Source organism: Globicephala melas, chromosome 5 (assembly GCF_963455315.2).
Source record: "Globicephala melas chromosome 5, mGloMel1.2, whole genome shotgun sequence".
NCBI lineage: Eukaryota > Metazoa > Chordata > Mammalia > Artiodactyla > Delphinidae > Globicephala > Globicephala melas.
The window spans coordinates 104,348,203-104,364,455 of record NC_083318.1 but is presented as its reverse complement, the minus strand read 5'-3'; the positions used below and the strand labels follow the sequence as shown (position 1 = coordinate 104,364,455).

Here is a 16,253-nt window from a genome sequence, read left to right as displayed (position 1 = left end):
GAAACTTAAACTTGTTCCAAGTTTCTTCATTTATCTTGGAGTTATTATATGGAAGACATCATTATAAGGAAATGCCATACGAACGTAACTCCAATTTATAGGCAAGCCTCATGAGACAGTCGAGTCTCAGCCTTCATCTCCTGAGTGGCACTGGACACAGTGGCTCGCTCCCTCCTTGAGATGCGTTCTTTACTTGTCCTGGGAAGCTGGTTTCCTGGCATCCCGCCTGGCCCCCTGATGGCCCCATCTTCTCTTTTGTTGAGCTCTCCCGGCCTGCGTGGTGGAGCCCAGCGCTCAGTCCCTGTCTGCCCTTGGGTGGGCGCGCTGTTCTCGTGCCATGGGAAGCCAAGGGGCTATTCATATCTTTTTTTTTTGAAGTATAGTTGATTTACAGTGTTGTACTAGTTTCAGGTGTACAGAAAAATGATTCAGATGTATATATTCTTTTTCAGATTCTTGTCCACTATAAGTTATTACAAGACATTGAATATAGTTCCCTGTGCTATACAGTAGGTCCTTGTTGTTTGTCTATTTTATATACGGTAGTGTATATCTGTTAATCCCAAACTCCTAATTTATCCCTCCCTGCACACCCCGTTTCCCCTTTGGAAACCATAGTTTGTTTTCTGTGTCTGTGAGTTTATTTCTGTTTTGTAAGTAAGTTCATTTGTATCATATTTTAGATTCCACATATAAGTGATAATCATATGCTATTTGTCTTGCTCTGTCTTATTTCATGTAGTATGATAATCTCTGGGTCCATCCATGTTGCTATAAATGGCATTATTTCATTCTTTTTCATGGCTGAGTAATATTCCATTGTATATATGTGTCACGTCTTCTATATCCATTCATCTGTCAGTGGACATTTAGGTTGCTTCCATGTCTTGGCTATTGTAAAAAGTGCTGCAATGAACCTTGAGGTGCATGTATCCTTTTTTTCTTTAAACAGCTTTATTTATTTTTGGCTGCATTGGGTTTTCATTGCTGCGTGCGGGCTTTCTCTAGTTGTGGCGAGCGGGGGCTGTTTTTCATTGCATTGCGAGGACTTCTCATTGTGGTGACTTATTCTGTTGTTGTGGAGCACAGGCTCTACGTGCACAGGCTTCAGTAGTTGTGGCACGTGGGCTCAGTAGTTGTGGCTCGGGGGCTCTAGAGCACAGGCTCAGTAGTTGTGACGCATGGGCTTAGTTGCTCCGCTGCATGTGGGATCTTCCCAGACAAGGGCGGGAACCCGTGTCCCCTGCATTGGCAGGCAGATTCTTTTCTTTTTTTTAATCATCTTTATTGGGGTATAATTGCTTTACAATGGTGTGTTAGTTTCTGCTTTATAACAAAGTGAATCAGTTATACATATACATATGTTCCCATATCTCTTCCCTTTGCATCTCCCTCCCTCCCACCCTCCCTATCCCACCCCTCCAGGTGGTCACAAAGCACCAAGCCGACATCCCTGAGCCATGCGGCTGCTTCCCACTAGCTATCTACCTTACGTTTGGTAGTGTATATATGTCCATGCATCTCTCTCGCCCTGTCACAGCTCACCCTTCCCCATCCCCATATCCTCAAGTCCGTTCTCCAGTAGGTCTGTGTCTTTATTTCTGTCTTACCCCTAGGTTCTTCATGACATTTTTTTTCCTTAAATTCCATATATATGTGTTAGCATATGGTATTTGTCTTTCTCTTTCTGACTTACTTCACTCTGTATGACAGACTCTAGGTCCATCCCCCTCATTACAAATAGCTCAATTTCGTTTCTTTTTATGGCTGAGTAATATTCCGTTGTATATATGTGCCACATCTTCTTTACCCATTCATCCGATGATGGGCACTTAGGTTGTTTCCATTTCCTGGCTATTGTAAATAGAGCTGCAATGAACATTTTGGTACATGACTCTTTTTGAATTTTGGTTTTCTCAGGGTATATGCCCAGTAGTGGGATTGCTGGGTCATATGGTAGTTCTATTTGTAGTTTTTTAAGGAACCTCCATACTGTTCACCATAGTGGCTGAACCAATTCACATTCCCACGAGCAGTGCAAGAGTGTTCCCTTTTCTCCACACCCTCTCCAGCACTTATTGTTTCTAGATTTTTTGATGATGGCCATTCTGACTGGTGTGAGATGATATCTCATTGTAGTTTTGATTTGCATTTCTCTAATGATTAATGATGTTGAGCATTCTTTCATGTGTTTGTTGGCAGTCTGTATATCTTCTTTGGATAAATGTCTATTTAGGTCTTCTGCCCATTTTTGGATTGGGTTGTTTGTTTTTTTGTTATTGAGCTGCATGAGCTGCTTGTAAATTTTGGAAATTAATCCTTTGTCAGTTGCTTCATTTGCAAATATTTTCTCCCATTCTGAGGGTTGTCTTTTGGTTTTGTTTATGGTTTCCTTTGCTGTGCAAAAGTTTGAAGTTTCATTAGGTCCCATTTGTTTATTTTTGGTTTTATTTCCATTTCTGTAGGAGGTGGGTCAAAAAGGATCTTGCTGTGATTTATGTCATAGAGTGTTTTGCCTATGTTTTCCTCTAAGAGTTTGATAGTTTCTGGCCTTACATTTAGGTCTTTAATCCATTTTTAGCTTACTTTTCTGTATGGTGTTAGGGAGTGATCTAATCTCATACTTTTATATGTACCTGTCCAGTTTTCCCAGCACCACTTATTGAAGAGGCTGTCCTTTCTCCACTGTACATTCCTGCCACCTTTATCCAAGATAAGGTGTCCATATGTGCGTGGGTTTATCTCTGGGCTTTCTATCCTGTTCCATTGATCTATCTTTCTGTTTTTGTGCCAGTACCATACCGTCTTGATAACTGTAGCTTTGTAGTATAGTCTGAAGTCAGGGAGCCTGATTCCTCCAGCTCCGTTTTTCGTTCTCAAGATTGCTTTGGCTATTTGGGGTCTTTTGTGTTTCCATACAAATTGTGAAATTTTTTGTTCTAGTTCTGTGAAAAATGCCAGTGGTAGTTTGATAGGGATTGCATTGAATCTGTAGATTGCTTTGGGTAGTAGAGTCATTTTCACAATGTTGATTCTTCCAATCCAAGAACATGGTATATCTCTCCATCTATTTGTATCATCTTTAATTTCTTTCATCAGTGTCTTGTAATTTTCTGCATACAGGTCGTTTGTCTCTTTAGGTAGGTTTATTCTTAGATATTTTATTCTTTTATTCTTTGCAATGGTAAATGGGAGTGTTTTCGTGATTTCACTTTCAGATTTTTCATCATTAGTATATAGGAATGCCAGAGATTGCTGTGCATTAATTTTGTATCCTGCCACTTTACCAAATGCATTGATTAGCTCTAGTAGTTTTCTGGTAGCATCTTTAGGATTCTCTATGTATAGTATCATGTCATCTGCAAACAGTGACAGCTTTACTTCTTCTTTTCCTTTTGGATTCCTTTTATTTCCTTTTCTTCTCTGATTGCTGTGGCTAAAACTTCCAGAACTATGCTGAATAAGAGTGGTGAGAGTGGGCAACCTTGTCTTGTTCCTGATCTTAGTGGAAATGCTTTCAGTTTTTCACCATTGAGGATGATGTTCGCTGTGGGCTTGTCATATATGGCCTTTATTATGTTGAGGAAAGTTCCCTCTATGCCTACTTTCTGCAGGGTTTTTATCATAAATGAGTGTTGAATTTTGTCAAAAGCTTTCTCTGCATCTATTGAGATGATCATACGGTTTTTCTCCTTCAATTTGTTAATATGGTTTATCACATTGATAGATTTGCATATGTTGAAGAATCCTTGCATTCCTGGAATAAACCCCACTGGATCATGGTGTATGATCCTTTTAATGTGCTGTTGGATTCTGTTTGCTAGTATTTTGTTGAGGATTTTTGCGTCTATGTTCATCAGTGATATTGACCTGTAGTTTTCTTTCTTTGTGACATCCTTGTCTGGTTTTGGTATCAAGGTGATGGTGGCCTCGTAGAAGGAATTTGGGAGTGTTCCTCCCTCTGCTATATTTTGGAAGAGTTTGAGAAGGATAGGTGTTAGCTCTTCTCTAAATGTTTGATAGAATTCGCCTGTGAAGCCATCTGGTCCTGGGCTTTTGTTTGTTTGGAAGATTTTTAATCACAGTTTCAATTTCAGTGCTTGTGATTGGTCTGTTCATATTTTCTATTTCTTCCTGATTCAGTCTTGACAGGTTGTGCATTTCTAAGAATTTGTGCATTTCTTCCAGATTGTCCGTTTTATTGGCATAGAGTTGCTTGTAGTAATCTCTCATGATCTTTTTTATTTCTGCAGTGTCAGTTGTTACTTCTCCTTTTTCATTTCTAATTCTATTGATTTGAGTCTTCTCCCTTTTTTTCTTGATGAGTCTGGCTAGTGGTTTATCTATTTTGTTTATCTTCTCAAAGAACCAGCTTTTATTTTTATTGATCTTTGCTATTGTTTCCTTCTGCTAACTTAGGGGTTTTTTTGTTCTTCTTTCTCTAATTGCTTGAGGTGCAAGGTTAGGTTGTTTATTCTAGATGTTTCCTGCTTCTTAAGGTGGGCTTGTATTGCTATAAACTTCCCCCTTAGAACTGGTTTTGCTGCATCCCACAAGTTTTGGGTCGTTGTGTCTCCATTGTCATTTGTTTCTAGGTATTTTTTGATTTCCTCTTTGATTTCTTCAGTGATCACTTCATTATTAAGTCGTGTATCGTTTAGCCTCCATGTGTTTGTATTTTTTACAGATCTTTTCCTGTAATTGATATCTAGTCTCATGGCATTGTGGTCAGAAAAGATACTTGATACAATTTCAATTTTCTTAAATTTACCAAGGCTTGATTTGTGACCTAAGATATGATCAATCCTGGAGAATGTTCCACGAGCACCTGAGAAAAATGTGTATTCTGTTGTTTTTGGATGGAGCGTCCTATAAATATCCATTAAGTCCATCTTGTTTAATGTATCATTTAAAGCTTGTGTTTCCTTATTTATTTTCATTTTGGATGATCTGTCCATTGGTGAAAGTGGGGTGTTAAAGTCCCCTACTATGAATGTGTTACTGTCAATTTCCCCTTTTATGGCTGTTAGTATTTGCCTTATGTATTGAGGTGCTCCTATGTTGGGTGCATAAATATTTACAATTGTTATATCTTCTTCTTGGATCGATACCTTGATCATTATGTAGTGTCCTTCTTTGTCTGTTCTAATAGTCTTTATTTTAAAGTCTATTTTGTCTGATACGAGAATTGCTACTCCAGCTTTCCTTTGCTTTCCATTTGCATGGAATACCTTTTTCCATCCCCTTACTTTCAGTCTGTATGTGTCTCTAGGTCTGAAGTGGGTCTCTTGTAGACAGCAAATATATGCATCTTGTTTTTGTATCCATTCAGTTTTTTGGTGGGAGCATTTAGTCCATTTACATTTAAGGTAATTATCGATATGTATGTTCCTATTCCCATTTTCTAAATTGTTTTGGGTTCGTTATTATAGGTCTTTTCCTTCTCTTGTGTTTCTTGTCTAGAGAAGTTCCTTTAGCATTTGTTGTAAAGCTGGTTTGGTGGTGCTGAACTCTCTCAGCTTTTGCTTGTCTGTAAAGGTTTTAATTTCTCCATCAAATCTGAATGAGATCCTTGCTGGGTAGAGTAGTCTTGGTTGCAGGTTTTTCTCCTTCATCACTTTCAGTATGTCCTGCCACTCCCTTCTGGCTTGTAGAGTTTCTGCTGAGAGATCAGCTGTTAACCTTATGGGGATTCCCTTGTGTGTTATTTGTTGTTTTTCCCTTGCTGCTTTTAATATGCTTTCTTTGTATTTAATTTTTGACAGTTTGATTAATATGTGTCTTGGTGTATTTCTCCTTGGATTTATCCTGTATGGGACTCTCTGTGCTTCCTGGATTGATTAACTATTTCCTTTCCCATATTAGGGAAGTTTTCAACTATAATCTCTGCAAATATTTTCTCTGTCCCTTTCTTTTTCTCTTCTTCTTCTGGAACCCCTATAATTCGAATGTTGGTGGGTTTAATGTTGTCCCAGAGGTCTCTGAGACTGTCCTCAGTTCTTTTCATTCTTTTTTCTTTATTCTGCTCTGCAGTAGTTATTTCCACTATTTTATCTTCCAGGTCACTTATCCGTTCTTCTGCCTCAGTTATTCTGCTATTGATCCCATCTAGAGTATTTTTAATTTCATTTATTGTGTTGTTCATCATTGCTTGTTTCATCTTTATTTCTTCTAGGTCCTTGTTAAATGTTTCTTGCATTTTGTCCATTCTATTTCCAAGATTTTTGATCATCTTTACTATCATTATTCTGAATTCTTTTTCAGGTAGACTGCCTATTTCCTCTTCATTTGTTAGGTCTGGTGCATTTTTATCTTGCTCCTTTATCTGCTGTGTGTTTTTCTGTCTTCTCATTTTGCTTACCTTACTGTGTTTGGGGTCTCCTTTTTGCAGGCTGCAGGTTCGTAGTTCCCGTTGTTTTTGATGTCTGTCTCCAGTGGCTAAGGTTGGTTCAGTGGGTTGTGTAGGCTTCCTGGTGGAGGGGACTAGTGCCTGTGTTGTGGTGGATGAGGCTGGATCTTGTCTCTCTAGTGGGCAGGTCCACGTCTGGTGGTGTGTTTTGGGGTGTCTGTGGCCTTATTATGATTTTAGGCAGCCTCTCTGCTAATGGGTGGGGTTGTGTTCCTGTTTTGCTAGTTGTTTGGCATAGGTTGTCCAGCACTGTAGCTTGCTGGTCGTTGAGTGAAGCTGGGTGCTGGTGTTAAGATGGAGGTCTCTGGGAGATTTTCGCCGTTTGATATTATGTGGAGCTGGGAGGTCTCTTGTTGACCAGTGTCCTGAAGTTGGCTCTCCCACCTCAGAGGCAGAGCCCTGACTCCTGGCTGGAGCACCAGGAGCCTTTCATCCACACGGCTCTGAATAAAAGGGAGAAAAAGTAGAGAGAATTAGTAGAAGTAGGAAGAAAGAAAGAAAGAAAGGAGAGAAGGAAAGAAGGAAGAAAGAAAGAAAGAAGAAGGCAAGAAGGAAAGAAAGGAGGGAGGGAGGGAGGAGGGAAGGAAGGAAAAAAGAAAGAAGATACAGTAAAATAAAATAAAGTAAAATATAATAAAGTTATTGAATTAAAAAATAATTATTTAGAAAAAAAGGATGGATAAAACCTTAGGACAAATGGTGGAAGCAAAGCTGTACAGACAAGATCTCACACAGAAGCATACACATACACATTCACAAAAAGAGGAAAAGGGGAAAAAATCATAGATCTTGCTCTCAAAGTCCACCTCCTCAATTTGGGATGATTCGTTGTCTATTCATGTATTCCACAGACGCAGGGTACATCAAGTTGATTGTGGAGCTTTAATCCGCTGCTTCTGAGGCTGCTGGGAGAGATTTCCCTTTCTCTTCTTTGTTCTCACAGCTCACAGGGGCTCAGCTTTGGATTTGGCCCTGCCTCCGCGTGTAGGTCGCTGGAGGGCGTCTGTTTTTTGCTCAGACAGGACGGGGTTAAAGGAGCCGCTGATTCGGGGGCTCTGGCACACTCAGGCCGGGGGGAAGGGAGGGGCACTGCGTGCGGGGCGGGCCTGCGGCCGGCAGAGCCCGGCGTGACGTTGCACCAGCCTGAGGCGCGCCGTGCGTTCTCCCGGGGAAGTTGTCCCTGGTTCCCGGGACCCTGGCAGTGGTGGGCTGCACAGGCTCCCTGGAAGAGGGGTGTGGATAGTGACCTGTGCTCGCACACAGGCCCCTTGGTGCTGGCAGCAGCAGCCTTAGCGTCTCCCGCCCGTCTCTGGGATCCGCGCTTTTAGCTGCGGCTCGCGCCCATCCTTGGGGTCCACGCTTTTAGCCGCGGCTCGCGGGCAGGCAGATACTTAACCACTGTGCCACCAGGGAAGTCCCCTGCATGTAACCTTTTGAACCATGTTTTTCCTCTGGATATATGCCCAGGACTGGGATTGCTGGATCATATGGTAAATCTGCTTTTAGTTTTTTAACAAACCTCCATACTGTTCTCCATAGTGGCTGTACCAATTTACATTCCCATCAACAGTGCAGGAGGGTTCCCTTTTCTCCCCACCCCCTCCAGCATTTATTATTTGTAGACTTTTTATTTTATTTTATTTGTAGACTTTTTTTTTTGTAGACCTTTTTTTTTTTTTTTTTTTTTTTGCGGTACGCAGGCCTCTCACTGTTGTGGCCTCTCCCGTCGCAGAGCACAGGCTCCAGACGTGCAGGCTCAGTGGCCATGGCTCATGGGCCTAGCCGCTCTGCGGCATGTGGGATCTTCCCAGACCGGGTCACAAACCCATGTCCCCTGCATCGGCAGGTGAACTCTCAACCACTGCACCACCAGGGAAGCCCTTTTTTGTAGACTTTTGATGATGGCCATTCTGACTGGTGTGAGGTGATACCTCATTGTAGTTTTGATTTGCATTTCTCTGATGAGCCGTGTTGCGCATCTTTTCATGTGTCTGTTGATCACCTTGATGTCTTCTTGGAGAAATGTCTGTGTAGGAGTTTTGCCGAATTTTTGATTGTGTTGTTTGTTTGTTTTTTTGATATTGAGCTATATGAGCTTTTTGTATATTTTGGAAATTAATCCCTTGTTGGTCTTGTGGTTTGGAAATATTTTCTCCCGTTCTGTAGGTTTTGTTTTTGTGTTGTTTATGGTTTCCTTTGCTGTGCAAAAGCTTTTAAGTTTCATTAGGTCCCATTTGTTTATTTTTGCTTATATTTCCATTACTGTAGGATATGGATCCAAAAAAACATTGTTGCAATTTGTGTCAGAGTGTTCTGCCTATGTTTTCCTCTAGCAGTTTTATAGTCTCCAGCCTTACATTTAGGTGTTTAATCCATTTTGAGTTTATTTTTGTGTATGATGTTGGAGAATGTTCTAATTTCAGTTTTTACATGTAGCTGTCCAGTTTTCCCAGCAATGCTTATTGAAGAGATTCTTTTCTCCATTGTATATTCTTGCTTCCCTTGTCATGGATTAATTGACCATAAGTGTGTGGGTTTATTTCTGTGTCCTCTGTTCTGTTTCTGTGTGTTGATCTGTGTGTGTCTGTTTTTGTGTGAGGGGCTTCTCTTTTCTAACTCTCTTGGCCACCACCTAAAAATCAAGGGCTTCTTGTTACATTCCCTCACTGGTTCTTTCGGCATCTCACTGCCCGCTTCCTTCTGGTCCTTTCTGATTGAACCCTCTGCATGTCTCCTAACCTTCTCACATTTCTCTTTAACCTCTTTGTTTAATCTTCTCCAGCCTCATTCTCATCTGAGAGTCACATCAGAATCATCTGTGGGTCCTGGGAGTTCCATGACAGGTTGAACATATGACTCAGCACATGCACTTCTGGGTCCATGTGTACTTTTACAAATGGCATTATTTATAGCAGCCAGAAGTGGAAACAACCTAAATGGTGTTAGGATAAAGTGAGGACTAGACCAACAGAAGGTGTTCTACCCATACAGAGGATAGTATTCAGCCACAAAAAGGAAGGAATAGTGGAATGAATCACTGACACTTACAGTATGGATGAACCTTGAAAGCATTATGCTGAGAGAAAAAAAAGCCAGACGTAAATGTTGTATGATTCTGTGTACTTGGAATGCCCAGAGCAGGCACATCTATAGAGAAGGAGAACACATTAGTGGTTGCCTAGTCCTGGAGGTGGGGGTACCTAGAGAGAGACTGCTCATGGATCCCAGGCTTCTTTTTGGGGTGACAAGATGTTCTAAAATTGTGGAGACGGTTGCACAACTGTTTGAATGTACCAAACCATTGAATTGTACACTTTGAAGGAATTGCATTGTATGTGAATTATATCTCAAGGATTGTCACAAGAAAGGAAAGAATCATATGTGGAGTCTTTAAAAATTGTGCTGGGACCTAACCCACCTCCCCTCCCCCTTCCCACGTGTTGAATACTTGACCCATTTGGAGCTGCACGAACAATTCTCAAGGCCAGTCTCATTGGACAGTCACTGCCATCACTGAGGCCTGGCTCAGCCCTTTCTCTTGGCCCCTTGTCACCATCTGTGGTGGGAGTGCTCATTCCAGCCGTGTCCCAGGGTTATTACGCAGGTGGGTCAGGGCCCCCGGACAGTGGCTCTTACTCAGACATGCAGATTGTTCAGCTCAGTCTGTAGCCACACCTGCGAGGTTGGGAACAACAGCCTTGTTGTGTCTGATTATTCAACTCTCTGCAGCAGACTTCTATCCACGTGCATTAGGCTGCTGGGGCTGCCAGAGCACATACCCAGCCTGGGTGACTAAGACACACAAACTTATTTTCTCTCAGTTGTGGAGGCTGGACCTCTGAGATCAGGGTGTCGCAGACCTGGCTTCTCCAGAGGCTTCTTCCTTGGTGTGTAGGTGGCCGCCTCTCGCTGTGTCCTCACGTGGCCTTTGCTCTGTGCCCGTGCATTCCTGGTGTCCCTTCATCTCTCAGATCAGCACCGCCCCCATTACTTTGTTCTTACTTTGATTACCTCACCAGAGGTCACGTCTCCAGGGACACTCATGTTGGGGTTAAGGCTTCAGGTTCGTCAGTGGCCTCCAGGTCGCCGAATTCCCTGGCTCTTCCACGTGTCTTCACTTCCGGGCAATGAGCACTGATGGCTCTTTCCTGACTCTTCTCCTGCTTCTGCATCATCATTTCCATTCCCTTTTAGCACATTTTCCCTATTTGTTTATTCACTTCATGAACCCTTTTTTTTTTTTTTTTGCATATTACTTGAAAAGAATAGCCAATTACTAATGAAATTTGAATAAATGGAATTAGAAAATTTTTCGTGATTGGATAACCTGACAATAATGACTTTATTATTTTAGTGAAAATTCGAAAATTTAATAAAGCCAAGCCACAGCCTGATGTACTTGAAGAAGAAAAAATCTATGCTTACCCCAGCAATATTACCTCGGAGACTGGATTCAGGTAAGTGTGGAGTAAAAGATTAGTGAAAGAGATTTAAAAGTTTATTCCATCTGGAAATCTAGAGACCATTCTGATGCTTGGAGTTTAAGGACTCTGCATATGTTAAAATATGTTTACAACTATGTTTGATTTGTTTACTTCCTCTCAGCTGTGGTGAAACCAAGTCTAAAGAAAGAATCTCATTTGGGGATATTGCCTTGGCTTATAAAATCTAAGAAAAAGTAACGGATATAATGTGCTGTACTGGAAACTAGTAGAGATCCATTTGCAAAGAGACTTTTGGTGAACATGTGTAACTCATGAATACCTTGGTTCTGTGCAGGACTCTCTCAAGCCTGGAAGAGATTGTGGAGAAGCAAGGAGACATCATAGTGTACCTGAAGCGGCACAATGCCCTGCTCAGCCAGCGTCTGCTGGCCTTCACGTCCTCTGACCTCAGCTCTCAGCCAAGTGGGATTTGACAGCAATTCCAGAGGAGCCAGAGTGATTTAGACTGACCGGCTACCTGACAAGCTGTCTTAGGGAAATGTAGCTTTGCCAAGTAACATTCTACAATTTCTGTTGGAAACCTGAATTTGGTTCTCACCTGTGTGGCTGTTTAATAAGTTGGACTCGCGGATCATTTGAAAGACATTTTGTAGCGCCTCGCGAACTCAAGGGGAATGTCTGTTTTGCACATTTTGAAATTATTTAACTGCCTGGTTTATCCTAGGATCAAAGGTATAGATTAAACATCTCCTTGACCAGCACTTCTTCCATACTTATTGGGACCTGGTAATAATTTGGCTTTTTATAGAGGAAGTCTAAAATGACAACCTATTTACAACTGGGCTTGAGTTTTTCCCACTTTTATACTGGTGAGAGAAGTCATCATTTCTCATGGTTAGTGTTTTTTCCCATGGAGCCTTATGTATTTTATATGCTTGTGTGGTATTGGATAGCCTTGGCCCTTATGGCTTTTATAAGAATTTCGTCACTGTAGGACCAAGGTCTCACTGGATGATTTACTTTGCAGCCCCTACAGGTTTCCATTCTCCAGAAATAAGATTTGAAGATTACTTGGACCAGCATTAGACCGACCAGTGCTGCCTGTGAAAGCAGGAGCGCCTGCCATTGGCAGCAGCTGAAATAATTAGAGAAGACTTCGGGCTTTCTCTTTATTTTGGCCCTTCTTTGAGAGGTAGCCATGTATTTCAGTATTGACTGTCTTTGGATTAATAAGTTCAGTGACAGGAAAGGGGTCTTCTGTAGCTTTAAGTTTGAAAGAAAAAAAGAATATGTTTTTTAGTCTTGGATTATACTTAAAAATTATGATGAAAAAAATGTCATATCAACATATATAGATATTAAACATATCTAATTCTCTGGATAAAATGAAGCATATTTATGAATAAATGGCATTGTTTCTCCAGTTTTCCTAGCATGGCCTTTTCATGTATCAGTTTGCTTTTGGCACCTTTACATGCTGCCTCAGAAAGCCTTCTGTGTGAAAGCTTAACATGAGAGAAGGGGATATGTGTGATTATGTATGCTGCTGAATTTCTTTTTTATTTAGCTGAATAATCAATATTTGATTTAAAAATCCTTGAGCTGTACATAACTATTTGGCAAGGGATGTGTTCATTGAGTCATACCATACATCTGAAGGGCAAACATCTGTTTCCTTTAGATACAGCCATTGCAGAGCATTCTCAAGGTTTTCTGCTGAGGTCAAGGTGATTGTGTGTCACCTGTAGTCAAAACCATTGAGTCCCAAATTGAAAACATTCACAAACTAAAGCCAAAATTGTATTTTTAAAGTTAAGATTGTATCCAAGTTTCCTGACTTTTCCTTCCTCTCTTTTTTTCTTTTTTCCTTCCTTTTTAATATGTCTCAAAGCCATTGCCTTCTGTGGAAACCTGTCTCTATGTTCTGGAAGAGCTTTTGCCTTTAGCTGTTTTCCTTAGGGAAAATACATGTGGTAGATGGTTAATTCTCATTTACTTTTAAATTCAGTTTGGATCTACAGTCAGTTTCTAAGGTTTATGTGATGAACATTGGTTTACAGAGAAAGGTCTAGTTAAAAAGTTAGAATACTCAAGTTCCGATGGGCTGTCTGTATAATCACCAACACTCTTTTCTAAACTCAGTACTGAACATTTCAAACAATAAAAGAAAATGAAAGAAAGGAATGAACAAAACAATTTAAATGTTAATCATTCTGCGCACCAAGTAGATACTGTGCTAGCACCGTGGATACAAAAATTAATAAGACAGTCCTAGCTTGTAGCTTACATTCTAAGGAGAGGACTGGGATTTCCGGGCTCTGTCCTAAGTGAAATGATGACACTAAGCCCAGAGTGCCATAGGGGCTCCGGCTCAGAGAGTTTCCTGGGGGGAAAGGCTTTAGGTATTCCAGGGAAATTTATGAGTAAACAAGAAGGTCGAACAGCTACAGATGATCATCTGCACTGTGTATAGCTTGAGCCCAAAGGGTGGTGCTGGACATGGGAGGAGGAACGACCAGTGGCAGATTCTGGGGACCCTAACACTCTCTAGGCCAAGGGGCCTCCAGTGGAATGGGGCCCACTGAAGTGTTCTAGGCAAGGAAGTGGCAGTCGGTTTTAGTTTCAGAAGGATCAGACTGCCAGTGTGGTGTAGGAAAGTGGGTGGCAGAGTATGTGGAGCTGAACTAGGGCAGGTAAAGTAACATTTTATCATGGGTATATATGTATATGTCTGTATTGTATTTCTGTATTGTTAATTTGGGGATTTTATTTCAAATGACAATAGCATCATGACTTGCTGAATTTCTTTGAATACTAATGAATTAGAGCTCTTTTCCTCCGTATTCTTTGGCCTTTTACAAATCTTTTGTGATGTACATGTGTAAGTCTTTTGCTTATTATTCTCCTGGGATATTCTTTTTCTAACAAACATCTTCTTTTATATATAAGGATAGTCTTCAGTTTCTATTTGTTGGAAATATTTGCTAGTTTGTTTTGGGTTCTTTTGCCACGTACTCTTCAAACACTACAGCCTGGATTCTTTCCCTGTAGCACCAGTGGAAAGTTCACACAAATGAATTCCTAAAGCCACATCGGGTGAGAGCCAGCAGTGTTTGAGGGAATTTTAATATACCCATGCTTGGGACTTCCCTGACTGTCCAGTGGTTAGGACTCCGTGCTTTCCCTGCTGAGGGCCCAGGTTCGATTCCTGGTCAGGGAACTAAGATCCCACAAGCTTCACAGTGCAGCCAAACACACACACACACACACACACACACACACACACACACACACACACACACACACACACACACACACACACACACACACACACACACACACACACACACACACACCCTGCACCCCCAGGCTTCTGCTGGAGGCCGTTTTTCTTCACATGAATTGAGTTAATTCTTTTTCCTTTTTTCTCTAAGGCAGGGTTCTCTAACCTTGGCACTATGGACATTTTGGGTGGTATAATCTTTGTTATGGTGACTGTCCTGTGTGTTGTAGGATATTTAGCAGTATTTCTGACTGCTGGGATGCCTGTAGCAACCTCCAGTTGTGACAACTAAAAATGTCTCCATACACAGGCATTTCATTTCATTTAATACTTAACGTTTAGTTGAGAGCCGGTGTGCACCAGAGAACAGGGGTCAGTCAGACAGAGGTGGTTTCTGTTCTCATGGAACCTGCATTCTCGTGGCGGGGTTGGGGCATGACGGGGGGAGGAAGTGAACACAGCAGACAGACAAGCCAGTATCGGGATTGAAGAATGCAATTCTCCTTCTGTAAGTTAGGCCTCATGGAGATTCTGATGTTAATATGACTTGTGGAAAGAATTTAGCTTCCATGTTCTGCAACCATTCAGAAAACAGAATGGCAAACAAAATGAACTTTACGTTCTCTCACCATCCTTTTTACAGAAGACACTGTTATTTGGTAATCTCGCAAACTGATCAGAGATGCTCTTGTGAGCCTTGAATACAAAACTCCCATTTGTTAGCCTCTTGAATTCTTCAGGAAACAAACCTTGAATATATGCCAATCACAAATCACAAAAATTTCAAAATGTTTCCTAGGTTTCCTAAGGAAGGTTGTTTATTTGTAAACCATGTAAGCCTGTCTCTAATTCTTCCCCTCGCAGCCTCTCTTGTCTGGCCCAGCTTTTCATCCTGCTGTTCCACTGGAACTTCTTATCCAGGCCAAGGGTAGGATACCTCTTACCAGGGCTGAGTGCCCTCCTCAGCCTGCCTGCACCTTTCCTCTCAGTTGCCCACTCCCTCCTTGATTGATTTTCTTTACTCCGGCTTCCAGGACACTGCAGCCTCCTGGCTTTCTTCCAGCCACACTGGCCTCCTGTCCTGTCTCCTTTGCAGGCTCCTTTTCTTGGTGTTAGTGTCTCCTGGGCCTCTTCTCTCTCCACAGGCACTCGCTCTTGCTGACCTCATGGCTATAGTGCAGTGTACAAGCTGGCCACTTCCAGGTGTGTCCTCCCTGACCTCCAGACGTGTATACGCTGCTTCTCTTCTAGATCTCCGCTGCAACGACTGAAAGGCATTTTGCAAAGGTGAGCTCTCCTCCACAGCCTTCTCTATCTCCACGGGGGTCGCTGGCTTTTCCTTTACAATAGAGTCACACTCCATCACCTTCACATGGATTGTTGCAGTAGTCTCTTAAGTGGTCTTTCAGATTCTAACCACCACTCTCCCCCCGCCCCTACCCCCCACCACCACAAGCATCAGTGTTTAGTGTAGCTGCCAAAGACATCTTTCTGAAACACATTTGACATAGCGTGTTACTCTGAGGTTTCCCTAATCAGTAAAATCCCAAGTCCCTGGCAGTGACCTCCAGGGCTCTAGAAGATCAGCTCCCACCCACCTCACCTCTTTCTGCTCCTTCACTTTCTCTGTTTCAGTCACATTGTTGTTTCTGGACTCTGAGACACGTCCCCACCTCAGGACCTTGCACCCCTGTTCCCTCAGCCTGGAATGATCAATTCCTAGGTAACTTTACCTCCTTCAAGTCTTTATTCATGTCTCTTTCTCAGTGAGGCCTCCTCCCCACTCAGCCCCTTCTATCTCCCTTACCTTAGGGGTTCAGAATATGTCATCTCAAAATATGTCACTTTGGCATATTGGTTATTTTGAACTACAGTTACTTGAGAGACATCCACTACAAGAAGTAAACTCTTGGAACTTCCCTGACAGTCTAGTGGTTAAGACTGCGCTTCCACTGCAGGAGGCACGGGTTCGAACCCTGGTCGGGGAACTAAGATCCCACATACCCTGCAGCATGGCCAAAGCAAAACAAAAACAAAAAATCCCAAACAACAACAACAACAAAACCCTACCACTCATAAAAGTCACTTAAGAAACAAAAAAACAGAAGTAAACTCT

The 16,253-nt window shown here is 41.9% G+C and overlaps 1 protein-coding gene across 6 annotated transcripts in view; it reads left to right on the top strand.

Annotated features, from left to right (window-relative positions):
- TMEM192 (transmembrane protein 192) overlaps nt 1-13,669 on the top strand; it is a 30,853-nt gene extending 17,184 nt beyond the window's left edge. For 2 of the 6 annotated variants that reach the window (XM_030847044.3, XM_030847039.3), the window contains 2 exons: nt 10,764-10,866; nt 11,189-13,669. In XM_030847044.3, the coding sequence (XP_030702904.1) occupies nt 10,764-10,866; nt 11,189-11,327 (242 nt within the window). In that variant the 3' untranslated portion in view covers nt 11,328-13,669. Of the gene's footprint in view, nt 1-452; nt 510-10,763; nt 10,867-11,188 lie in introns of all 6 variants that reach the window. The other 4 variants (XR_009564051.2, XM_030847041.3, XM_060299639.2 and 1 more) reach the window with 4 other exon arrangements.
- The last annotated feature ends 2,584 nt before the right edge of the window (nt 13,670-16,253 follow it).